Source organism: Oxyura jamaicensis, chromosome 5 (genome assembly GCF_011077185.1).
Source record: "Oxyura jamaicensis isolate SHBP4307 breed ruddy duck chromosome 5, BPBGC_Ojam_1.0, whole genome shotgun sequence".
In the NCBI taxonomy this organism is placed as follows: Eukaryota; Metazoa; Chordata; class Aves; order Anseriformes; family Anatidae; genus Oxyura; species Oxyura jamaicensis.
This window is the reverse complement of record NC_048897.1, coordinates 26,129,882-26,157,465: the sequence shown is the minus strand read 5'-3', so window position 1 is coordinate 26,157,465 and position 27,584 is coordinate 26,129,882. Positions and strand designations below refer to the sequence as shown.

Here is a 27,584-nt window from a genome sequence, read left to right as displayed (position 1 = left end):
ATGCGCGAGACGGGCTCCTCTCGCCCCTCCACTCCCTGCCGCTGAACTAGCGCATGCGCACACGAGGCTGGGGCGCTGCCTGTGGTTTTGTTTTGTGCGCATGCGCGCGGGGCTGCTCTGGAAAGGGCCAGAAGAGGCGGGGCTGGGTCAGGTGACGCGAGCGCCTCGAGCTGGGGCCGTTGGAGCTGTAACGGCCGGGCCCGGGCCTGAGGGAGGCGCCATGGCTACCACCGTCAGCACCCAGCGGGGACCGGTGAGTGCTGCCAGGGGCTTGTCCCGGCGCCTTCCCTTCCTCAGCCCCCGGCGGAGCGCAAAAGGGAGCCCCCCGGCCTTCTTCCGGCCGCCGCCGCGAGGCAAGGCAAGGCGCGGCCGCTGTGCGCCCTGCCTGGCGGAGAGGCTGTGGAGACGATGGGGGCTAGCTCCTTTCGGGCTGGGCAGGCTCAGGCAGGCGTCTGTGAAAGCTGTGGGGTGAAACGTGCTGAAAGGGGCGCCCGGTGGTGGCGTGCAGCCGCAGGGGGAAAGCAGCTGAGCAGTCCGGTCTAACAGTCTTCTGGGAGCTGGTGCTGAAGGTTAATTGGGAATGTTTAATTGCCTCGCTATGCTCTGAAATAATCTTTCCTTATGTCAGGATGTTTTGTGGTGTGGTGTTTAAGTTCGGTGGTATAACATCTTTCTACACGTGTGCTGTTTCTCTCTGGAAGGGTCTGGTAGTAATGAGTGGTATGATATTGCTCTGCAGGTGAAGTAAGATTTTTTTTTTCTATATTTATATTTCTGTTCTTTATTTCTTTCAAACAGCTGCTTTATTTGCTTTGCTGAGAGACTAGAGGACTGCATTATTAAATTACTAATCTTGAAAAGCTGAATCTTTGTATGTTATTATCTTATGGTAGTAATGCTATTTGATCCTCAATGTAATTCATTAAAATGCCTTACTTGTCAGATCTTTAAGAATGGATTTATTTTCCAATTGGCTTTAACCATAGTTCTGTTGTTGGGATAGAAGTTTTCAATGAGGAATTAAGATAGAAAGTGTGAATTAAAACTTCTGCTATCTCTTGATGATATTGTGAGAAGATAACAGCTGTTCTGTCAGAATCTGATAAATTAGGTAGTGTCTATCCCCAGAGGCTTGGTGTCTGAGAGTTTATTGCTTGACTAAACCAAATACTATTCTTTCAATATGTGACAGATTTTATTAAATATAGAGACAAGTGACAAAACATTTATTTCTAGCTGTCCCTTAGCTGATGTTTGGAAAAGGTTGGAGCAGGGAACTGGTGCTTGAAGAAGATTCACAGGGACTGATAACAAGCAGTGGTGATGTGGCTGAAGCTGGACAGCGGGCTTGGCTGCAGTCCTGACCTGCTGAGAGGTGATACTGATATTTCTTTCCAAGAGAAGTTTCCTTGCATGAGGTGCTAAACACCTTGATGATACTCAGTGCAAGTACATTAATCTCTGCTTATTTTAGCTTGTTGAAATCCTCTTGAGTTGAGAAGATTTTAGTGAGAACTTCATTGGTCTTGGCTATCATCTCACAGTTTGAAGATCATAATTTCCTAGACTTTATTAAACGTTTTAAAGGAACTGCATCTCAACATCTAGGATGTTATACTGGATGTTGTGTCTTACGATTACACAGGTAACCATATAGAATCTCTTGTCAGTATTTTGTTACTTAGAATTGATTTAGACCTGACAGGTAAAAAGGTGTATGTGGGTTTATCTTGTACAGCCTTGGCTTTCTTTTTTCTTTTTTTCTCACGTACTCCCCACATTGAACATGTTTTTCTTCTTTGTCTTAAGCACTTCAGAGATGTCAATGATTACATTACACAGTATTGAAAAATTCCCATTCACAGATGAGAACGCTGCTCCAGTATGTAACACGCCTTTCTTAATTTTCTCTAGAGCAGAAGATAGAATTCTGCTTGTTTCTATGCATACAACTGCATTACAAATGAATAGCCACTAAATGGTGCTAAAGGATAGAGAAATGTTTTTTTCTTCAGTGCTGCAGAGAGCAGTTCTCATGTCTCTTTCAGTTTGACCAGGCAAGAAAATATTCAAGGTTGTTCCAGTTCCATGCAGATCAGAAAACAAAAGTATGCCGCTATACAGTTGCCAATCTTGTTTTTCTACCTATGCTTTCTAGTTTGTGACCATGCTTCTTTGATGAGTAATTAAAAACTCTGATTGACCTTGAGTTTTTTAGATGAAAGAGAACTGAAATTCTGTCTGCTAATGGTAGATATTCTGCTAGAATATAGATCTATGGTCAGGATGATAGGGGATTAGTGTGAATTCATGTTTTGTGGTATTTTTGAGGACAAAACAGCTTTTGAAATCTAAACTACAGCTGAATACGGAAGGGCTGCTAAATGATACCTTTTCTAAGTGAGGGATATTGCTAAACAGTCTGGTCAGGCTTCAGGTTGTCTCAAGTCTGAGACTTCAAGACCTCATATTTGTGATATGTCAGCTAGCCTAGAACAGCCAAAATGGATGACTGTGATTATTCATAATGCTGGCAAGCGCCAGATCCTCCAAAATTTAAATCAAGTGCCAAGCTAGGCTGCTTAGATTTCTGCTCCTACAGTTTCCTTAATAATCACCGTTTTCATGATTGGAAATTTTCTAAGGAGCAGTTTGTATGTGCGATTACCTCTCTTTGCTTGTTCTAATACTGCAGTTTAACTACATAAGCCTTGTCATCTCTAATTTTACTTGGTTTTGTTTTCAAATGTAGCTCAAGAATGCAGTAAACAGTTCTTGAATTTGAGATATCCGTAGACGTTAATTTTATCTTCACTTCGTAAATCGTTTGAATATGACAGTTCCTGCCATACTTAGCCTTCAAATCAGGAAGATTCCTGTTTCGCAAATTTCTTCTTTCCTGAAACCACATCAGTCTTTTTCTTTGTTAATGGCTGTGCTTTTGCTCTGTGGAATGCATTTTGCAGATCTTTCAATGTTAATGTCCTGGACAAATTTAGATGTGCTGGGAAAAGCCAGTAGCAGTAGCTTCTGGTAAAGTGCTCGGTCAGGACTAAATATATTTGGTATACTTGGCAGAAAGGGAAAAATACTGTCAAGGTGATGACTGTAGACTCATAAAGTGCTTACAGGTAGACGTATGGAAGCAAAGGAAGTAAGTAAGTAGATGAGTCTTTCTGTTAACAAATCATAAGAATGAGGTAAGAAATGTCTGGTAATTTTGTTGGAAAAAATAGAAAGTGAAATTTGCTCCTACCTGTGGCTGTCCCTGCATTGTCCCATCACCCCCAAAACTTCCCCTGTTCCAGTTGGACAGCTGAATTCTCCTTTCTTGCCTTGCATCTTCAAAGGTAACCTGGCTCCATTTTCTCAACTCCTCATAGTTACTAGAAAGCTCCTACGAGGTACATCTGAAGATTCCTCTGCCCTAGACAAAGGGTTTGCCTTTCTTTGCAAGTCCTGTGCTGCAGCCCTTTCCATGGGCCCAGTCCAAACTGGACACACTATTCCATATGCGGTCTAACAGTTATGAATAAAGGGAAACAACAGCTTTCCACAGTTTACTGGTTAGGCTTTTGTTGATGCAGTATGGTATGCTGCTAGGTTTTGTTGTTCTGGGAATGCACTGCTCATTCACCTTTCACTTGCACTTCCATGGATTTCCCCCTACTGCCCTGCCGGTTGTTCTTCAGGCTGTACCAGTGCCAGGGATTTTCCTGTCCAGAGTACAGGACTTTATGCTTGTTGAATTTCATGAGTTTCTGGCCAGTATATCTCGCAGATGCTGTGGTTGCTGGCCATATCCTCAAACATACCACCATTCTCCTCCAAATAAAGCATCATCCTCAAAAACTGATGAATGTACATCCTGTCTTCACCTCTGGTCACTGGAAAAAAAAAAAAAAAAAAGAATAGGCACACATGTTAGGTCTCAGACCTGTGCTTGTTAGGTGCACACCTCTGAGAAACTTTGCTTTTAACCCACTTCTGGTGTCATTGACCACTGAACTTCAACTCCTGAGCTCTGTAGTCTGGCAGTTTTTCCTCTGTCCAGTGGTCAACCCACGTGTGGATTGTAATAACTGAGCTTTGATACTGAGATGTGGTTGGTGACCTTTTTGAAAGCCTTTTGTGAAAATCAAGGTAAACAAACCTGTTCTCTACTTATTCACAGGTCTACTAATTTTGTCATAGAAAGCAGTCAGGTTCAATTAGGCATTTTGTACACTTGGTAAATGTTGACTATTCCTTGTCCCCTCTTTCATGTGCATGGATGTGGCTATCAGAATTTGTGAATTTCCTGGCAACTGGAGTGAAACTGACCTGCATGTTGTTTCACAGGTCATCCTTTCTGCCCTTTTCAAAGATGGGTGTGACATTTTTCTTTCTCCAGTTATGGGGGTCGACTTCTAATCTCTGTGACCTTTCAAAAATGATAGAGACCAGCCTTGAAAACTAGCATCAGCCATCGCTTTCAGCACCTTTGGATGCATCCAATCTGGTGCCAGCTTTTTTCTTTAGCATGCAAAACGTAGAATAGTTAAAAATTCTCTTACTCGGTTCTTCTTTCTTAAAAACAGTGAAACCATTTAAAGATAAATGTGTAGAACTTTGAGTAGTTAAGGTGTTTTATAGCTCTTCAGCATGAGACGTCTCTGAAACCTGCTATCAGAACTCCTGGTGTTATTTGCAAGTGTAGAAACCTTAATTACATTTCTCCAAAGGTATCATGGTTCCCAAAGTCAGAGCATTTGTGCTTGTCCTTGGGGCTGTATTGCCTCTCCCTCCATTATGGAGGAACTTTCATCATCAGTTAGAGAGCCAGGTAAGGTTGCCTGATGACTTCCCCTCTTTCCTTTACCTCCAACCCTTACTGCATTTTCTTTTGTTCAACCCTCTGTGGTAGCTTACTTAACAGTGGCATTGGCACTGCCTAATCTTGCATGAGAAATGAGTGAGAAGAAACAGGAGGATGAGACTGACAGCCCAGTCCTGCGTTAGGCTGAACATCTGTGGAGCTCCTTGCTGCCTTCAGTTTAGAGGAGTGAGTTGAGGTGGGTTTTTTGCACCTGCAGCATTTCACTCTCTAAATATCCTCAAAACAAGATGTTACATGGCTTTAGTAGACAGAAGGGGCTATATTTTTGTCTAGATAACTCATTTTTGATAGTAATGCTGTCAGTAAAGCTTATTAAGAAGTGATTACTAGGCAGGCTTATTTTTATGAAGGCCTGCCAAATGTCCGTCTTCAGAATTGTAGTTTTGTCATGACTGTCATATTTGTCTTGCTTGAAAAGTGAATTTAGTACAATTCAGAATGGAACATTTTATTCTGCAATTGATGGTAGAGTGGAGTTGAATTTCACGTTCTTCTTTAAATGTTACAATAGTAGAGGGAAGCGTGTTTGTTTTTAAATTGGGTATTGAGCAGGATACAAGCTTGTCTCTTATGTTCACCTTGCTTTAAAAATAAACTGTGGTCAAACTCAGGTTATACAACTATTTTCAATTGGGATTTGGAGGTGGCAATTACCTACTTCTGAATACTTTGAAGAGGAAAAATTCGTCTGTTTTCTCTACAGATAAAGATTGTACACTATTGGTTTATCTCCATCTATATGGAATCAACTGATAACCAGCATGAAATCTTACTGATTAATGTATTTTCTTCCATGAGCATCTCTGCTGGGTGCTTATTGAATGTACCACTGGGGCTTACGTACCAGATCTCACTAAAAGCTGAGAATTCTAAGATGGGAGTGTATGCATCTCCTCTTCCCCACTATTTCTCTTAAGGGGTTTGCCATTCAGAGCTTTTAAGCATTTAATTAGGCTATTGGTTTTCAGTTTCTGGCTATGTCTATTCTGAAGTTCTAGGATAGGAGCATAGCTTTGTGTGAGATAGCTGAATGGCCTAACATCAGCTTAGATGCTGTGAGAAAGCTTTTGTCTCCATTACAGATATTGTCTGTCTCTTTTGGACCTCAGTGTGGAGACTGGTTTATATGTTTAATTTTGGAGCAGTATCTGGGTGACCCTAATAATAAAATTTAAAAATAGTGTTTTTCACATGTCTGACCGTCATGAATGAATAAAGTTTTCCAATGTCCATGTTAGGACAGTTGTACCAAATAAAATATGCTATCCTGTTTTCTGAGAAGCTGGCAGAGGCAGCTAGAACATATGACAATGTAATTCCAGAGCTGCAGCCACCACTTCTGGCTAGAGGAAATCTTTAAGGTGCATGTTTTTAAAGATGCTAGAAATTCCAGATTTGAAACTTTCTGGATGTTGTCGAGGATTGGAGGGGACCTGCTGTGTTGCAAATGCCATTCACTGCCTTTCTAATTCTGGTGCTGTTTCAAATCATTCCTAAATGGACTGTGTTATAGTTTTTTTTTTTTTTTTTTTTAATAACGTATATTCTAATAAGGCTGCTACAGGACTACAGGTCTTATTTCCAACCTAACTTAAATAAGCTTTCTTTCAAGATTAGCATGGTATGATAGCCATTACTCAAGCATCAATAAAGCAAATGTTTGATTGGTGGATAAAAATATTTTATGGGTAAACATATTAGAGACTGGAAGGGCTGATGAAAGTTCAGCTATCAGCTGAGGATTCATTAGTTTACATAGTGGTTGATCACACCATTAGAGTGCTACTAAATAACCAATAAAGTTTTCTGCAAATGGCTTATTTAATAGCTTTTTATTTATGGAGTTATTTTCTTCAGGAAGCAAGCCATTATGAGGAATCCAAATGTCAAACTTGCCCGGTTGTGAGAAGATAATGTATGAGGTCCACACTCTCTGTAAGGAATATTTTTTGTAGTTCTTTGTTCTCTCCTTTGAGAGCTATTTCCAGCACTGCCACGATGCCTAGGTAATGCCTTCAGCGAAGTGGTGCTCCATGAAAAAGGAATTTGTTGTTTTAACAAAGTAAGAGTCTAATAAACACGAGCAAAGCATTCACTTCTAAATCAGTGTTCCTAATGGATACTGTCAGTTAACTATTAAAAAAATTCCCTTTAAAATATTCACCTTCTGCAACAATTGATCTTTCATTGTAAGATTTTAAGACATGGGTAAGCAAAACTGATTCTCTTCACTCTTTCATAATAGCCTAGCAGCAGGCATTCAGTTCTTCCTCCTTGGCTGCTTTGATAAACTTCCTTTCTGGCATGTAACACCTACTGTTGCCAGGATCCCTGAGGCTCTTGAACAGAAATGGTGTCTCTTGCCAATTTGCATTTCATATGACTGTTGCTATCTCAAAGATGCAATCTTGGCATGCAAGCGCTGTCTAATCTTCAGAATCTATGTCCTCAGGGCCTTTTAACTTCCTAAGGTATGTTGTTTTACGGACATGCGTTTGCCAGATACGCAATTGAGTAATCTTGTCTGGGACAGTAACATAAGAGATTACACTGTCTCTTACCTTGATGCAGTGGACAGTTTTGTATTAAATATGTAAACATCTCTAGAGACAACAGAAATGAGCTTAATGATGAGTTTTCTATGCTGCTTATTACATTATACTCTATTTTAGCGTGGTGATCCCTCTGAGTGCGTTGGTGGTGGTGTTCACTGAGCATTTAAAACCTAGAAACAATCAGAGTTGTTGAATTGACAAGTAACAGGTAGAATTTTACCTTTCTTGTACCATAAACATTACATGAATTAAATGGTGACTCCTGATTCACATTACCACTTGTGACAGTTACCCTCAAACTTTTCTACTTAAGATTTTTCCTAACTGTGCATTTCTGTGGTAAGCCAAATTTGGAATTCCTCTGTTATTTTGAGTATGGTGGGATTCTATCCCCAAAATTGACAAAGTTAGCTGCAGGCTGTGTGTAACATTGGAAAAGGATTAGGACATCCTTCTGTTGAAGGATTTGGTTTATAGTAAATGTTGCCTTTGTGATCTGTCTTGAGGATGAGTGTGAAGATGACCCTTTTAAATACTGCATTGCACCATGTATTTTGGAAAGATTTATGCAGCAGTTGTATCTGCTGCAGGTGTGTGTAAAAATACTGGAAACTTCATTGAGCAGTAGCTTGCATTAATGATAATGAAAGCATATTGGACTTTATCATCTCTTTCAGTGCTTTCATACTGAAAGAGTACCATCTTGTCATGGGAATGATCAGATAGAGCAAGCGATGGATAGGTGAAAGAACTGGGTGGCATCGGATGTAATGTGTGAATGGGATGTAAGACTTCGTAGATCTGACCTCTGTGTGGACTAGTTAAATGGCTAGCTGTAGAGCAGCCTGGGTTCTGTATCTCCAACTTTTTTTTTTCCATAGACTTATATTGGAAATTAATATTTCTGAAAGAGAGCATGAGTACCTTTGTCATGTGAGTTGGCAGTTCTGTCATTTAACTAGTTCTTCGTTCATGCTGTCAAAACAGGGTAAAATGCTGCTGAATGTTTTTGCTATGCTTTTGATTTTTTAATTCTTTCTCATTTTTCATTATGAAAGTGGAAGACAAGTTTAAAGATTTTTTTTTTTCTTTTTTAAGGTATATGTTGGTGAGCTTCCTCAAGATTTTCTTCGCATTACTCCAACCCAGCAGCAACAGCAAATCCAACTGGATGCCCAAGCAGCTCAACAGCTACAGTATGGAGGACCAATGGGTACAGTAGGCAGACTCAGCATTACTGTGGTACAGGTATAAATCGTACTATCTTTGTGAAACAAACTTTAATCCTTTTCCATCAATGGCGATAAAAGACTGTTGGAATTTCAGTTACTAAATTACTTGTGTATAGGAAGTGAGTTCTTAACATTTTTTCTATCTTCATGTTTCTGTATGTCCCTCACATGAACTTAACACGCCTCATCTATTTACAAGTGCAGTTTTCATGTCATTTTTCTAAAAGTATACCAAAGATCTGTTTAGCCTCAAATTTTAGCATGAAGACTGGTATAGTGTGAGTATGGTTATAGCTTTAATGGCGAGGTGAGGTCCTTACAGGGGAGGAAAACCACAGGGTCTCACAGGAAAATAGGTGTCGTTCCTCCCTTTCTATCTGTATCCTTCAGTGGTCAGTTTCTTCCTTCACAACCCATGCAAGGAAAACCCAGGCAGTTAACAGTTAGTCAGTCTCACTCACCTCTGTGACAGGCGAGATCATGGAGCAGATCCTCCTGGAAACTATGCTAAGGCATGTGGAAAATCAGGAGGTGATTGATGACAGCCAACATGGCTTCACTAATGGCAGATTGTATGGTGTCCCAAAACTGTCTTCTGTGCCTGCCTGGGAATTCATGCAAGATTGCTGCAGCAATCTTGGCTGCATATTAAGGCATGTGGTACTCTGGATAGGAGACTTACCGTGGCACAGTTAACCTGTGGAGCACGAAAAGCTGTTGAAGTATTTTGTATTTATTTAAATACCTGTTGATTAAGTACATGCATGGATTCTGCTACTAATAAACTGGAGAGAGATCAGAAAATGTTTTTTTGGAAGGTATATACAGCTTTTTTTCTTGAAGATACACAGAAATAGTGATGAGTTTATCTAAGCACAATTGATTATATACGCATCTGTCAGTCTAGTAACTCAAATACTCTTTTTTTCTTTGGGTAACGCCTTATGGTAAGCTTTTTAATCTCTGGACTTCAGAGTCGACAGGGAAGCATGGTCTGGGTGCTAACTTTTCTACTTTAATTGCAAAGGCCAGACTTACAAGAAACAGTGTGAGATATTTCTCACCAGTGCTAATATGTGAATTACTGAACTAGCGTGTACCCTGAAGGAGTAAAGGGCCTTCCAGGATGGAGCTACACCTGTTGTGACTAAATCTGTTGCAAGTCTCAACTGTTTGAACTCTTTAAATCTCCTGCCAGTGGGAGACATAGGTACCACTTTGTCACTTTTCTTTCTGAAAGAAAAGAAAGGCTACTTCATACAAGCCAGAAACATGTCAAATTTTAATTTCTACTTTGGCGCACCCATGCAGCAGTACTCAGTGTTGTCTTTAGGACTGTTATCAACTTGTTTTTTTTCCTGTTCCTCTGTTACAACAGAAGTTGGATATCTTCTGATTATATACTGCATCTTTGTAGTAGCATAGAATTTATTACTTAGTTCAGTGGGCAAATTAACAATTGCACACATCAGATCATGTTTTATCTCTGAAAAGAATAAATAACTAGATTTTACCTGAATTGAATTTATTTTGTGACGAAAACCTTGTGATATTCTTGAAGCTACTGTATTTCTGTATTTCATCCTTCAAAAGTACTTCAGGTGAAGAGGATAGGTTACCTATCACATGAAGCTTGTAACTGCATATTGGATGGCAAAAACCAAGGCAAAAATTGAACTTTTCTTATAATCGTGCATCTGTTGTTTTTTATTAAATAACTTAATCGTCTTCACCATAACTGAAGTGTTTTCTACAGCAGACAGTTTGAAAGGAGAATCTCTTTTTAAAGATTCTCTTAAAGACTCTCCGTCGTTGGCATTACAATTCATTATAGTGCTTTGCTTGGTCCTCTTATTCTCTTTGTAAACTACTAATTATTACTTCACAAGTTAGTGTAAACGTTATACACTTAAAGGTTCATTTCTCTTTCAGGCAAAATTGGCAAAGAACTATGGAATGACCCGCATGGATCCATACTGTCGAATACGTCTGGGGTATGCTGTGTATGAAACCCCCACAGCACATAATGGAGCCAAGAACCCCCGCTGGAACAAAGTTATTCAGTGCACTGTTCCCCCGGGTGTGGATTCTTTTTACCTAGAGATATTTGATGAGGTCAGAATGAGTGTATTTTCTCTCTTTCACCCCCTGTTTGGGCTGAGGTTTGAGTAGAATCTTGGAAGGTAGGATTGAGTTAGCAAAGGCTGTTTCTTAGCTGTGCTCTCCGGAAAATGATGTAGTTTTCTCAGAATCCCAAGATCAGTGCATAAGGCTTTGCTCTGCCCCAAGAATGCCACAGCTTGGTAGCTGAGGCAGGGCTTCCTGCAAAGAAGGAGAAGCAAAATAGTCTGAGGAGTGTCTTAAGTTACTTTTCACTATTAAAATGCTCTGTCGCCTTTTATTCTGTTATGTTCCTATTAAATAGCATGTTTATACAATGCTGGTTTAGTCAATTTTTTTTCATTTTTATTCTAATCCAGAAAGAGTTTATATGCAAGCTCGTAATTGCTAATAAACCAGTCATATATATCACGTGTAGTCACTGGAATTTATTAGCAGAAACATAACTTAGATCTGGGAATGAAATTCAGGCCAGTATGGTAGGCATGTAGGCTCTTGCATATGTTTTACTTAACACACAGTGTTAATAAATTCCTACCTTGTGAACAGTTTGATTTTTCTTAGAGATTAAGTACATCGGATTAACAGCTCAGTTAGGTAATCTGCTCTACAAAGGTTACCTAGAAGAGTAGTACTACCTTGAATTCTAGTACGTTCTTCTGCTAGTTGTTGTTGTTGGCAGCAGGTAACATGTGCGGCCTCCTCAGTTGTTCCAGTTCAGGATATTGACTTTGACTTAGCGCAAATGTGCCTTCCCAGATAATCTAAGAGGCTATGACTTCGTTGAAGTTTGTTTCATTGCTGCGACAGGGGTGGCACATCAGTCCTTTATCTACTCTTGAATCACTGGAGTTCACAGCCTATTTTAACAGTATAAGCAGGAGCTGATTCTTACTTAGTAGTGTGTTGACTGCTCACAAGTGATTGTCATTTACAGATACAGGCCTGTTTACATACCTTCTGCCTTACAGGTAGAACCTTCTGCATTCTGGCTGATTAATCAGATGGAGACTTGAATTACTATGTAAAATATTTCTGTATCTGTTGTTTGTTTTACGTCAATTCAGGCAAGGAAAAAAAAGTTTTGATGCTGTTTCTCGCAGTATCCTTCTGGACAAAATGTCCAGCGTAGAGCTAGACAAATACATAATATAATGGACAAACAATTGGCTGACGGGTCAGACTCAAAGGGTTCTAGTAAATGGGGTTACAGCAGGCTGGTGGCCAGTCACTAGTGGGATTCCCCAGGGCTCCGTTTTGGGGCCAGTTCTCTTCATTTTTTTTAGAAATGATCTGGACACCTGACTTAAATGCATACTAAGAAAGTTTGCAAATGATACTAAATTAGGAGTAACTACTGACTCCCTCAAGGGTAGAGAGGCCTTGCAGAGAGATCTTGACAGACTAGAGCACTAGGCAATCACTAACTGTAGGAGGTTTAACAAGAATAAGTGCCAGATTCTGCACCAAGGACAGGGCAACCCTGGCCGTATGTACAGACTGGGGGTTGAGAGGCTAGAGAGCAGCCCCACAGAAAGGGGTTTCGGGGTTCTGGTCAGCAGCAAGTTGAATACAAGCCAGCAGAGTGTCTTGACAGCCAACAAGGCCAACTGCACCCTGGGGTGCATCAGGCACAGCACTGCTCCGCTGATCAAGGGAAGGGATTGTCTTGCTCTACTCAGGGGTGGCTTCACCTTGAACACTGTGTGCAGGTTTGGGCACCACAGTATGAGAAGGAGATAAAACTATTAGAGCGTACAGAGGAGCACCACAAAGGTGGTGATAGGTCTAGAGGAGGGGCAGACGTATGAGGAGCAGTTGAGGTCAATTGGTTTGTTCAGCCTAGAGAAGAAGAGACTGAGAGGAGACAGACAGTGGTCTGTCCTGTGACATATATATATAACATGTACAGATAGATAGCAGTAAGGTAACATGGAGTGACACGATGTGACTAAATTCCCACACGCTATGCTGATGTTAGTAAGTTGTACTTCTAAAAGTGTTGTGCTGAAGATTTTCAATTTTTAAATGTTAAATAACTGCTATTGATCTATCATCCATAAGAAAGCAATCCATCGTTCATAAGAACACAAAGCTCCCTTCATCCCAATTGGAAAGGAGATGGTTAAAACACCTACTCTTTAGTAATTTCCTCCTCTTACTCTTTTAGTAATTTACCTACTCTTTCAATAGGTATTTATAGAATAATAGAATAATTTCAGAAGTAATAATTATAAAATAAAACTGCCAAAATATAATAGCATAAAACTGAAGAATCAAGAATCAGTAGTCAAGAATCTACTTCAGATTTTTTTCCCTTTCAGCGAGCCTTTTCAATGGATGACCGCATTGCTTGGACGCACATTACAATTCCTGAGTCTCTGAAACAAGGAAATGTGGAGGATGAATGGTATAGCCTGAGTGGAAGGCAGGGTGATGACAAAGAAGGAATGATTAATCTGGTGATGTCATACACGGTAAGATAAGTTAGGAGTGAGAAGAGAGATTACAGAAGGGGGTATTTTTGAGTTAAAGTAGAAGTATTTCCATTATATCTTACTATTTTTTGTGTGCCTGTATTAGTGTTTAAAATAATTATACTTACCTTTGGGAAGAGCAGACAAAAATACTAATTAAGGCAGTGCTTCCTTGATGAGGTGGTAAATTAATACTTATTTGGTTTTGTAATTATTAAAACATTCAGATAATTTCTGTGTTCCTGCCCTTAAATACTTAGAAAGACATGTCAATTTAAAAGGAGAACTAATGACAACTCTTCTGTCTTAAGTCTTTCTGGAAAGTTTGATTGCTCTTTCTGATGACTGCAATTTTTACTTCTGTTCTTGTTCATTTGGTCTTGAACTATTAACTTACCTGTTTAGTAGCTCCTGGGCTGTTCTCTAGCCTGTCATCTTTGGCATAAGTAGTTGGATAGCATGGTCACCCCTGAATGCTTCCTAATATGCATGCACATGATCAGAAGTTCCAGGTTGCTGCTGAGTGCACAAGAGCAAACAGGTGCTGTTCAAGATTCACATTTGGCCCCAGAGCTGAACAGTTCTTCCCTTCACCCGTAGGATAAAGGATTTTTTATTAACCTTTAAAACTGTCTGCAAGTGAATGTGCTACACAGAGAATGTGACCTGCTAATATTGTCCAGGATCAAAGTAAACAGGAATTGTGGTAGTAAAAGGGGATATACTTGAACTGATACTTTAAATAAAGTACTGGTTTACCTCAAAAATTGATTTGATCTAGTATTTGCTTCTAGAAGCGGTATATCACTCTTAATAGAATTCAGTTTTGCTTTAAGTTTTCATTTGATGAATACAGCATATGCTTTATTCTTGTGAAATAAGAAAACCAATAAAGCCATTTTTAAAATTCAGGAATAATTTTTCAGTGGCCAGTTTTATCAAGCTGCTGTGAAAAGATAGTTTGATATGTTGTGCTTATGCTGATTTACACTCAAATTGGTTGTAAATTAAAAGGGCAGTAGTTGAGTTAATTTGCTAGAGAATTTGCTTTATATAGATCAGGTAGGCCTTATTACAGTCATATTGAAATCCTGTATTTCATAGTTGTATCACAATATAGCTTTTAACAAATGCTGTTTTAATTGCTGTTCTAGTCATGTTGCCTACCCGCCCCCACGGAGTTGTTCTAATATTGTACTGGGTCTGGCTGGGATGTTAACTTTCCCTGCAGCAGCCCATACAGTGCTGCGCTCTGCACTTGTAGCTAGGACAGCAGTGGTATCACACCAGTGTAGTGTCTGCTGCTGAGAAGTGCTGGCACAGCATCAGGACTCTCTCTGACCCTCCTAGGGGGTGGGCAAAAAGTGAGAAAGAAACATCACCAGGGCAGCTGACCTAAAGCAAAGGGATATTCCATACCATATGATATCACACTCAGCAATAAAAGGTGGAAAAAGGAAGAAGAAGGGTGGGGTGGGCTCTTGTTGTGAAGACGTCTGTCTTCCTCCCGAACACCGGCTACGTGCATTGAGGCCCTGCTTCAAGGACGTGGTCAAGCATCGCTCATTTGTGGGAAGTAGAGAGTAATTTCTTTCCTCTGCACTTCCACATAGCCTTTACTTGTTTTGTTTTGTTATTTCCTTTCCCCCTCCCTTTTCCCCTTTCCCTTTTTCACTTTAGTTGAATTGTTTAATTAATAATAATATTTCCTTAATATGTTTTTTTTCCTGTTGTGCTTTTTTTTTGGTCAAGTCATTGCCAGCAGCCATGATGATGCAGCCCCAGCCAGTGGTCCTGATGCCTACTGTATACCAGCAAGGAGTGGGATATGTGCCTATAGCAGGTATGGTTTTTTCCTTGAATGCTCATAAAACTTCAGATAAAGGGTTTTACAGAGATAGGTACCAAGCTTCTATTGTTTTTCAGGATGTAAGGTGAAGCTATAAATGACTTTGACCATTTTTCCATTGTATTTTTTTGAGAGAAAAGCAAGTGAATTATGTGTAGGTCTGATTTCAGTCTTGTACCTTGTTTAAGAGAGCTGCATAAGTTTGGCTAAATGGATTAAAATAGCAATAAAGTCAGAACAAGTAGCTTGAAGGCTACTCTTTCTGCATATATAATTTAGATTTATTGGTCATTGCATATCTAAGTATCTGGCAGGCCACACTGTAATACATCTTGTGCTTTTAAATACTGGCAATCCAGGTGAGAAACTGCTCAGGCTTCAGAAAGTGCACCAAACGATTTCTGCTGTCAGAACTGCAGCTTAAATAAACTATGAAGGGATCGTCCTTTCTGTGGTCCTTCAAGTTACTCTGGAAACTTGATACACAGCACATGAGCTCTGTAGCATTCTGAATGAGAAATGTTAGGGAGCTCTGAGATGTGGAAATATGCCAAGGCAAGCTAAAGCAGATGTCAGTTGTCTTGGCCTGTGTGAATTAAGTTGTGGACTTGAAAGATATGTTGACTTTAGGTTTTGTAATTCTTCTGTCAAAGATGAGAAGCATAAAGTGTATAAATAACCATGTGTTTGCCTTACCTAGGTAACAGGTAAGTGAAGTTCATTTTTTTTTATTTTACTTAGAGCCCTTAAAAGATCCAGTTCATACATGAATTCAGCAGGATACATACTTCTAAGGGAAAACAATCTTGTAATCAATGTATTTTGAGTTTCTTTTCATACATTTATATATGAATGTTAGTGTATGGGACACAGATCTGACGCAACAGATTTTTCTTTTCTAGAGTCAATCCCTGATCAGAGAGAATGAAGCTTAAATTCAAAAGTAAACCTCCACTATAGAGGATGTGTAACTTAAGGAATAATACTTTGTTTCATTTTCAGAGTTAAATTAAAGCAAAACATGGAAAGGTTTTGCTATATGCTCTACTGCCTGATGTAAAACATGCAGTATGCTTCATTTAATGTGTTTTCATCTCTATAGTTTAATTCTCAGGAGTTAAGTCTTTTTTGGCCAATAGTCTAAATAGTCTAAATTAGTGTGTGTATCCTGTAGTATGCTTCTGTTGTGGTAAGCCAGACTTCTGTGTAGCATTTCTGTGTTTGAATTAGATGCTGCATCTTTTTACTTTTAGCTTCATCCCATCCCTATGTACTGAAACAGTTACAGAACTTCAAACTTAGTATCTTGTGTGTGGTTAAATGAAAATTAATCACTGGGGCGGTACCTATAGTAGTACAATAGAACCATAGAATTTCTTTAACAGATCAAACCAACAATATTAACATAGCAAAATTACTGGGCTAGTCAGACTGATCAGTGAAAATGAAGCAGAGACCAGTTTCAGATACAACTGAAACTTGACATCCAGCTGAAGAGGTAAAACTGAAACTCAACCCATGGAGTTGAAAAAGTACAGTGGTGTATCTTGGCGTTCTGTAAATTTGTGTTGGCCTTGACTATTTTCAGGTATACTTTATTAAATTGTCTTGGACAAGTGAACAAGCAACTTATGTTTAGTGCATGTGATTGATAAAAGGTCAGGTGTTACATATGAATGTTATCTTTTACGTAGCAGTCTTATTGATGTGTATGTTGGAGTATTTCCCTTCAGCAAAGATGCAGCATATTTGTTTTAGTTACTGTTACGATAACCTTTATTAAAAATTCTTCCTGATTCTGTAACTCGTGTTTTTAAAACATTGTGAAGTCCCATCATTCCGTTAGAACTCTTTGTTCTGAGAAAGCTCAAATGTACTTCCTTGTACAAATGCCAAACTAACTTACTATAAGCCAGCCTTGGTCTAGTTAGATTTTCTATATTTTTTGATAAAAATTTGAATATTACTGTGCTTTGTTTGCTGTTCCAGAATTTCAGTGGCCACCATGAAAATTTCTCAAAGCACTGTGAGTTTTTAAAGGTTTTGCCTGTTCGCTAATGACCCATGTAATTACATGGGTAATTATGTTATTGACCCTAATGTAATTATAGAATTTAATATAAAAATTAATAAAGGTAATTTCAAATGATAAATGGAACTGACAGTACATCTTGGAAGACATGTAGCATTGTCGCAGTGTTTTCTGTGTCCTAAACTAGATTTTCCCCCTTGATTCTGTAAACTCTTTCAGGAAGATGATTGTGTCTGTGTAAACAACTGGCCTCTGACAAGCTGAATTGACTGTATCTTCTGGGGAAACTCTTGGTATACTTTCTTTGGAATATTGTACAGGGATTTTTCTCTTTTTAAGATTGATTACTTAAAGAAAGGCAGTGGTAGGACATCAGCATATTCCGCAGGAATAAATTTACCTTCCCATCTTTTCAGTTCCAGTTTTTAGCCTGTCCACTTAAATGAGTATAGTCAATAAGCAAGTTCTATTTGTTTCCTTGAGAAAAGTGGAAGAGCAGTGCTGAATGTAACCTATTGCATCTGAAATTCTGCTGGTGGGCAAGACAGAATCTAAATCTTGTCTAAGATGAAAAATAGATTCAGTGGGTGGACTGGAATGCTTATCCAGAACAGTGTAACACTGATTTGTGGAAATTGTCCAAAATAATTGAACTTTACAGTGAGATGGTATTAAGTCACATTTAGCTGTGTCATGAAGGCCAAACGTTTTTTTTTTTTTTTCTGTGGGTGACAGAATAATCTGTTCAGAACTTAGCATACATGATAACTAATTTTCTAATTAAACTGAAAGCAATTTATTTTACTTACACTCTATCGTACACACGGAGGTGAATAGTAGCAGCAAGCAGTTAGACACTGTGGTAAGCAGATGAGGCTTGAAATGCTAGCGCAAGTAATGTGTTGGTCTTTTCCCCACATTTTATGGTAGGGATGAGATTGTGGTGAAAGCAGAAATAACCTTGGTGTATTCTTGTATGGTGTTGATTCATTTTGAAAATTTTAAAAATTAAAAACTCATCTTGATGATGATGCTAGTTGCTACAAGCTATAGTTGTCATGGATGGTATCTCTGGGATGGGTTTGGGAAAACCTGAACTTCTGTTTTAAGCTTCTAATAGTTGGCTTTCTCTATACTCTTCCACTTGCCTTTTCTAAAATTTAGTGGATTTAGCACTGTAAAATCCATAGAGGCATGCTGCTTGCTTACAGTCCAACTTGATCTGTGATAGGATGTGAAAGGCAGTAAGCTGAACAAAGTTGGTTCAATGACCCTGTATTTCTGATCTTTTTTTTTCCAATGGGATACGTAGGAAATGTGTCTGCACATGACTTAAAACACCTGCATAAGAAGTAGGTTTAAAAAAAAGGTCAGTCCAGCATATCAGTTCCATTGAGGTAAACTTGTACCTCTATGTACATTACACCTTTAGGTGTCAGTATTGGGTTTCATGGGTTAGTTCATGATGGTGTTGATATGTTACAACACCATGGATGTATGTTGTCCTTTTTGGACTATAAAATATAATCCTTGCTAAAACACCTATTAGCTTATTTTGATTTTCTGTTCCCTCTAATTGCTATTTCTGTAGAAACAGCACACTGAGAAGCTTGTTCAGAGTGCTGAAGCAAATTAGTTGTGGGACTTGAATCCCTAGCAGCATTTTGGTTTTGATAGTAGGTAATTTAGTTTTTATGCAGTTACCTCAGTTTATCCAACTTTTGCATTTAGAAACTGAATGGTTCATTTTCTTTTAAAAATAGATTAATATTTCTTTCCCGTGTCTTATCCCTTTTCCCTCGTCCCTTCATTTCCACCTGTCTATAGGGCTTGAGTACTTTGCTTTGGGTAAGTTTCCAAGCTCTTTTCTCACTCCCATCCTCATTTACCTGAGTCTTTGCATGAATTAATGTAGGCAGCTGTATTTACGTTACAGCAGACTGTATCACAAGGTATTGCCACTTGGATGTCACAATAGAATAACTTAATGCATCTCGTGAAATTGTTAAAGCCCTTCTAATCTGTGGGGAAAATCCTTAAAGTCTTCTGCTCAGCATCAAGCTATAAGGCTTAAAGCAATTGGTGATGGTGTTGATGGATAAGATGCGATTATTCTTCTGAAATTGTTTGATGCTAGTGAGATATTTTAAATAACAGTACTGGTTTCCTGGAAGACAGACTTTAATCTTGCAGTTGTTCTGCTACTGTGAGATCTAGGAGAAGGAGGTAGTGTCATGACTTCTTGTAAACTTGGAAGTGAAGAACTCAGCTCTGCAATGACATTCTGACAAGACAGCCTGTCAATTACCTTCTGTTATTCTTAAATGAGCTTTTTTTTTCCCCAAAAACAGTAACACTTTTTCATCAGTATGCATCTTTCATACACATCTATTTTAGATTCATGTGAAGTTAAGCATTTGATATAATTTTGAATGAACTCTAAAGGTGAATTACGTTACAGAAAATAAGTTTTTCTTCATTTAGGCTTGCTTTACTATGAAACATTTGACTTTGAATTGTGCAAAGATACTGTGACATCCTTCAATACAGGCACTGGTGTTCTATCAAGTATGTTCAGAAAATTCCAGAACTATGTCTTGTGAAATATGTCATTTCTTGATGCTCTGAATTTCAGAAGAATGCTGTAAACAAAACTGGTGTGGCTATTGCAGTGTATTTAGTTTCATCAGAGCAGTGGAATTGTACAAATTCTGTGGGTCCATACTCTTCATTTTACCTGGCAGTTTGTGAATAAGAAATACTTTATGGATGCCATCATCTTTTTTTTAGTTTTAGAAGTGTTTTTTCTGAAGCAAGTATCATGTTTGAATATGATTTAAAAAAAAAAAAAAAAAGGTGCTGATTTCTTTAATTTAAAGAACTTGTTCTGAGGAGGTTCCTGAGTTTATTTTGGAAAGATCTGTGCATGGGACAGTAATAATGAGCTATTACATGGAGTATTTGACTGAACAACAAAATAAGTGTGTAATGCCTTGTGTGCAGGTGGAAAAAGTTTACCTTATTAAGGCTTTGATGCTTCATTGCTGCTTGTAGCAATTGACATGCTCATTTCATTTATTGGAATGCCATTGCTTATGCCAGCATGTTTGCCGTTGCCGTTTCACTGAACTAGAAAACAGCGCTCCATTCTTCTGATTTATAGAACTTAGTCCCTGAGAGCAACACAGGAGCATTGGGTTCTATTTATAGAGGATGCTAATGTGGGTTAGTTTGTCTTCCACTGTTAGTGGAACGAGCTGCTTAATATGTAAGGCAGCTTTTTACTGAACACTGAAAAATCTGAAGTATATTTTAACTATTGTCTGATAATTGTGTATGTATGTTAAATTATGTAGTGTCTAAGTTTGTTTGAGGCTTACTATTTTGTAAATCAGAAATGATGGATGCTTTTAGTCTGTGGTGGGGAAAACAATAGAAAAAGGGGGAAAAAAGGCAAGCTACTCTTCAAATTGGTAATTATATAGCTTGAATGTTGAGCTTCATGAAAAGTATGCACTTACCGCGGTAAATATTTGTTAAATATCACTGTGGTTCTTACATTTGTATATAGTGTGAATGTAGAGAATATTAAATAATTATATTAATATAAGAGCTGAGGAAAATGGAGTTTTAAAATTGTTAATGTAGATCAATACTGAGGAGACATCTTGTCTCTAAATTCAAGTGTTCAGACTGAAAATAGTAGGTTGCCTGTGCAGATGTTTGGTCTCACAATTATTTTGCTTTGATAAAAGCAGTAACAAAATTGTGTGACCTTCAGTGTCTTGTCATAAATGTCAAAAACCAGGAAACTTTATTTGTAAGCTATAGGATGCTGTGGTAGCTGAGAATTGATGTTTCATTTGGGTTAATGGTTTAAACAGGCCTTTTTTTATGGACAGTTCTTACGCAAGCTGATAGTTGGATAATCTTTGCATGCTGATGACTTACTGAAGAAAATTAGGAAGCTGAGGTTAAAAGTAAAGCATAACTTGTATTGCTCTGTTCTTTCAGGTACTTTTCAACTTTATTTTTGAGGCCACACATCTTTGTTCACATTTTTATACGTCTAGATCGTTGGTAGGAAGAGTGAGGAGAGAGTTGAGTGTTGAAGCTACAGAAGAGCAAACATGAAGTGCTGTTGGATGTGGTTGAATAGAGAGTGTTATTCATAGTTTTGGTGAGGACTGCTTTGTGGATTGCCTCTGAGGTACTATCATGGTCTGATTTGCCAGCTGTTCAAACAATCTCACAGTGCTTAACAGAATCCCAGGGACCATGGTTGAAACGCCATGTGAAGCTCTAGAGCCAAAGTGTAGGTTGTTGTGGAAGAAAGTATAGATATCCTTGGTAGGGGTGTGATGCATATGGCTGGGCAAATATGTGGTTCCAGTGTGTGGGTAATAAAATTAGAGTGAGAGGGGGCTTGTACTTCGTTGCCAGTGTGAACCTTTTCAAATAGATGCAGCCTGTACCCTAGGCTTCAGGCATCTAGGTTCCTTTTTTTACTTCTAACAAAGCTTGAGAAGATTACAAGAGGAATTTTTAAGTCAGAGAAGATTGATTAGTATGGAGACACTTTACAATTCAGTAATGCACCACTGTGTCAAGTTGGATAGGATGGAAGTCTAAACTGAAGAAAGTACGTTGAGTAAAATCACAATTGCAATACACAGTCAAACTATATTCAATTACAGTATATTGTCAACCAGAGTTGATTCAGATGTGTTTAGCTGATCCAACCTAGAGTTTACAAGTAATTAATAAGATGATCAGTAAGAAAATGCAGGTAAGATAACATTTACTGGGTATTGTTTCTTGTTTTTTTTGGGGGGGAACCAAATATCATATGTAATCTATTACTTGATGTAGTTTTGCTTCTAGATGAGTGGAGGATAGCTAGCTGAAATTTATTGAGAAACAGTTCTGGGGTAAATGTTTTCATGATAAACAATGAGCTAATTAAAACCTATGAAGATTAGAAGTCTTTGATTTAGAAACAACAACAAAAACCACTGAGATAAACTCTAGGAGGAGTTGACGTGGTTGCACAAGAAAAGCACACAGCTTACAAATTGTGAGTCTGTGTGTAGGTCAGGATGATATGGTCTCTGTCACGTTGTCTAAGTAAATGGGACTAAGTGAATGGGACACAGTGACATACTTTAACATAATTATGTGTAAAGATAAAAATAAGTGGTAAAAATAAAATACTTGGTGGTGCTTTTTTGATTGACTATTGCTACACATACAGATCTTTGAATTACTGTGGACTACTCCATGAAAATATCAGGTGAATAGCGGTCAAAAAAGTGGATAAAATGTTTGAAAGGGAGTAGAGAGCAAATGTGAAGACTTTATTGTGCTGAGTTATGAATTGGTGCCATGTTTGCATCTAGATGCAGGTAGTTCTTCTTGCCCTATTTTAAAAACAATACGGCAGAACTGAAGTAATGCATAAAAATGCAAGACTAAGATAAGGCTGGCTTTTAGTGAAATAGGCTATTTTCAGAAATTATAAAATCCTCTAAATGTACTACTATACTTGGTTTCAGTTCTATAAAAACAAGTGGTAGTTTTTCAGCAACAAATCTAGTCTGAATTAGTGGTAGAACTTGTCAAGTGATGAAAAGGGCCTTTTTCTAGTAATTCTCTTAATCAGAATTCAAAACCCCATTTTCTAAAACTGTCTTTATAAACCAACAGTGCTTTAATTTCACACAGCAATAAAGTTCATGAAAAACGTCACATGAATTTTGCACTCTGGCAAAGGGACAGGGAAAACTGTGTACCCCTATGGGCATAAGAGGGATTGCTTTTTTGCTACCTTGTGACTTTGCAGGCTGAACTAGATGGAACTTTAACCAGGAAAAAACATGTGCTTAAGATTTATTTCCGAATATGGTCCAGTCTGTTAGTGGACCTAACTTCCTTTTTAATGCAACAGAGATTGCATTCATTGAATGTCTACTTATCAGTCATGTATAATGCTGAAGTAAAAATACCTTGTTCATCACACCGTAGGACCTAAGTATGTCTAGGGTTTGGTTAGTGATTCATGTATAAACCTGTTTAATACAGCTTGTATCTAATTCTGAGCTGTACCTGTTACCATATTGCTTTTGGAACATAACTTGGACAGAGGTCCAGTTCTAAAAAAATGTGTTCTGATTGCAACAGTCTTTAATCTACTCTGGAAAAGAGATGGCAAAAAAAAAAATGCTGAAGAAGGTGGGTTAGTGGGGAGGGATGAGCCCCTTTCTTCTTCAGAATCATTAATTTTCCTCACATGCTTGTGTTGTGTTTTTTCTGTGTGCAGGGATGCCTGCAGTCTGCAATCCAGACATGATACCTGTGGCAATACCACCTCCTGCAGTCAATCCTCAGCACCTGTGTAACGAAGAGGACCTGAAGTCTATCCAGGACATGTTTCCCAACATGGACAGAGAAGTTATCCGCTCAGTGTTAGAAGCTCAGAGGGGGAACAAGAATGCAGCTATCAATTCCTTGCTTCAGATGGCTGAAGAATCATAAATCCCCACTTCCTGCATTCTCCCTGCCCTCAATGCCACTTATTTTTACTTGCCAAGCCAGGGATTTAGCTAGAGGAAGAATTTCCTAACAGTTTTCTGTTAGTGCATCCTACGTGGAAGATTATACCCCCTTTCCTCCTTGGACATTTGGATCTTTTCACCTTCTTTCTCTACCTATACATACTCAGTTTAGTGTATGCCCTACAGTACAGCATTGAAGCATCTTCACTATCAGCTGTGCCCTGTGTGGCTGTATTCTGATGGGGGATAGGAAGTAATGCTGATTTTTTTCCTTTCTCTCCCCCTTTTCAAAAACTTCTTCTTAAAAAGTAACTCTATGCAGTACAGGATTTACTACTGTTCGTTAGATTGAAAAAAAATTGCTTTTCCATTGAAGGGTTTGCTTTTTAAAAATAATGAATTTGTTAAAGTATTTAGGTTTAATCAAGCAACCTGTTTCTGCCAGAAATTAAAAGAAAGGCCTTTTCCTTGTCCTGTGGTGGTTAGTTATTGCTGTGATACTTTCAATTGTTTTTGATTGATAGAAGTTTTTTGATTTTAAATAAGCTAAATGTTTAGGTTACACTGTTGCTATTTGTAATGACCATCTTTTGATATAGTCATCAAGCACCAAGGCAGTATGTTAGCTGGTGTGTATTTTGGAGCTTTATCCTGCAATATAGTATGGTCATGTATCTGTAAAATCTTAACAGGTAACTTTTCAACTTAGATGGTCTGTACTGCTGTAGCAGAGAACAGAACCCTAATGTATTCCCACTGCGAATTGCGCTCTTAAGTACTACTACTTCTGCGTTCCCATGGCTATTCAAAAACATGAGTGCAGAAGGAAAGATTTTGTACCTGAGAAATTAATGAAGCTGTAAAGAACTACTTACAATATTGTCATTTATTTAAAAAAAAAAAAAAAAAAAAGGAAAAATCTATGATCTGGCTTCTTTATGTTTCAGCAAAGTTATAATCTATTATATTAGGAAAAACTATTACATTCTATTCATGTAATTTGAAATCAGAAGCATAAAAAATAGCTTCAGAATCTTTGAATGGCATTATGAGTTGCCCAGTGACTTACTAATTATGGTTGCTGTAATCACAGAATGGCTGAGGTTGGAAGGGACCTCTGGAGGTCATCTGGTCCAACCCAATTTATTACGATTTGATGCAGATAGAAATAAATTCTTTGTGGGAGACAATGTAACATACCTGAATTAGTCTGATCCTCCGAGGAGGTTAGAGGTTGCTTGTATTTATTATTAGTGTTAATTCTTCAGATAACAGTTCATCTTGGAACTGCAGAATGTTACAGAACTCACCAGTTACCAACTTACCAGTTGGTTAAGTTTCTGCAGTGTCTTTGTGTAGATGGTAAAGTAATGCACTTTAAGTAGTATACACCAGTTTATTTTTTCCAATGATGTGCAATGTTGCTGTTTTATCTTTTTGATTGTTTGTGTTCAAATACTTTCTATGATAGCCATACTCTTTTATATTTTCAAGAGTTGGAATGAATGTACACTTGAAATCCAGGCTCTTGAGTGATTCATGAGAACTTTAAAGCCAGGTTTGGAATAGGGAAAAGGGATCCTAATTCTCTTCTTCCCACACTTTGTTGCATGTCCCACACTTAAAATATTCTTTTTCATAACTGCTGAAAAGCTGATTTTCCCACCTACATTTAAGAAGCCTTTTGGTAGCACTGATGGTAGAGTATGAATATTTATTTTTTTATGATTAAAAATGATACTGAAACTTTTAAAATATAGTACCAAAAATCATCCCAGTTCCTGATCTTTTAAAGCTGTCTTTTCATAAAGTACAATTATACGTTTTGTTACAAATCCCCTATGGTCTTAAATTTACCTTTGAGAGCCTAAATGTCTATACATCTTCCCATTGTATTTCAACAATGAGATTCAAGGCTGAAGTTTCTTTGTGCTTTAGTAGTAGAGTCACCACATCTTGTTTTTCTAAACTAAAACGGGTGTTCATCAAGAAACTAGTCTTGTACGTTCCCTGCAATCACTGTAAATTTTGTGGTTGAATAGGTGTGGAGGTATTTGGTCTTTATCTTCATAGCACAGAGACTTGTGACATCATTAATCAAGAGGGTAAATCTTGGTAAAGATCTAATGCTTAGCTATGTCCAGGAAAAGTCCCTTGCTCTAACTTACTCTGCATGAATTGATAGGGATGGAACAATTCAGGGAAAATGTATATATTTAAATTTTTATATTTAAATGTTGGGATCTGCTATAACAGCTTTTTATAAAAGTAACCAGTTGTGGTTCAACTTAATGGCTGGTAAATTGTACTGCATCCTATTACAGCTCTATTTCAAGCAGAGAATAAACACCTTTCAATTCTAACAATCAGGAGAGATAAGTGAGAATGTTAGCTGGACTTACTCATGTACAAAGTTCCAGGCCTCTGAGCGAGCTATAGCTCCTATTCTTAGTTCTTTTTGTTGGTATTGGTGGCTTGTTTTATGTAATTGTTAGGCAAAACAGGTTTGGTATGAGTTGAAGATTGGACATGTAGGAGCGATATGGCCAGTAGAGGGATTTCTGCATGTTAAACTACACTTAAATATTCTGGGGATTTGTCTTGATTTAATTGAGCATTATAGCTGAAATTCTGATTTCAAGATGTTTTGCTCTTTAAAAATAGAACAAAACACTGATTGTGAGCCTACTTGGCTTTTTCACGTACATATCCTCTCAGTCAAACTGCTCATTGTCAGGTGTGAATTGGAGAGATGAAAAAAGGCAGGGAGTAATTGGTTTTTCTGGGGTCTGTGAAATGAAGGCATTGGAACCAAAAGTCTGTTTCTTGATGTAGATAAACTGTCACTCATTATGATTGTAGCTTTTGATGAAATGCAAGTGGGATAATACTGTTTGACACTGCTTTTCTGCTCAACAGCTTCAAGCAGCTTGGAGCCAAAGCCAGATGTAAGACTGGTGTCTGCTAAAAGTTAATGCTTTTAGTAGTAGTTTGAGTACTGCCAAGAACCTGAACTTGCTAAAGATAGGAACATTTTTTGTCTAGCTAGATCCTTGCTGCTTTCTTCTCTACTGCTGTTTGCATCTGCTGATGGTACTGAATGTTTTCTCCCTTACAAATGTTATTGCTTGTTTGGTTGATCTGTAATACTGTACAGAGGATGTTTTTTTGCTGTAATAATTCTGAAGACATTGTTTCTCTCTGTATTGAGGCCCAGTGTCCAAATGTGTTTCTTGCACTCTAGAATACAATAACTTTTTCATTCTAATTTAATAAATGTATCATCTAAACAAAACTGTATTATGTCTCTTTTGGAGAACATCAGAAGTTGGGTATCTGTAGGCTGATACAGAATTCATTAAGTATTAATTACTGTCTTTGATATGGTGTCGAATGTTTGCTAAGAAGCTACACTTAAATTCTTAATGTGATCATCAGGTGGGACTAGCACAGTAAATGCTCAGAAGTATTTTAAGCACTTCCAGGTATATACCTATTGCTAACTCCTCTAGGTGCTATTCCAGAAAATGTTAGGATATTGCATGTGTAGAGGTCAGAATGAGGGAGTAGTGGGGTTGCAGTGTTCAAAGGATGGAATTGGGGGGAGTAAGGGAGGACTGTTGTGTGTGGGGTTGGAGGAAATTCTGCACAGTGCGAAGGGAATGAGAACTCATTAGGTAAGAGTGGTATCCTGGTGAAGAGGTATAAAATAAACCTTATTACGTGCTATTTTAGCTACAACATGAGCTGGCTTTGTGCTAGTATTTAATAAATTAATGAATTTTAAAGATGTTTTCTTAATAACTAGTTTGAAATGAAATTGAGTTCAAATTGTGCTTTCTTGTAACCATTGAGTGGCAGTGCCTATCCTGATTAGTGTTCTGA

General features: G+C 38.1%; 1 protein-coding gene across 2 annotated transcripts; it reads left to right on the top strand.

Moving 5' to 3' along the window:
- The first annotated feature begins 98 nt into the window (after nt 1-98).
- On the top strand, nt 99-26,994 carry TOLLIP (toll interacting protein). 2 transcript variants are annotated; one of them, XM_035326903.1, is made up of 7 exons: nt 99-253; nt 8,533-8,682; nt 10,599-10,781; nt 13,112-13,264; nt 15,017-15,107; nt 18,973-18,993; nt 23,465-26,994. In XM_035326903.1, the coding sequence occupies exons 1-7, from the start codon at nt 101-103 to the stop codon at nt 23,677-23,679; spliced, it is 966 nt and encodes a 321-aa protein (XP_035182794.1). In that variant the 5' UTR covers nt 99-100; the 3' UTR covers nt 23,680-26,994. The 2 variants fall into 2 exon arrangements, with proteins under 2 accessions (XP_035182794.1, XP_035182795.1); XM_035326904.1 differs by lacking the exon at nt 18,973-18,993 and having other exon boundaries at nt 100-253.
- The last annotated feature ends 590 nt before the right edge of the window (nt 26,995-27,584 follow it).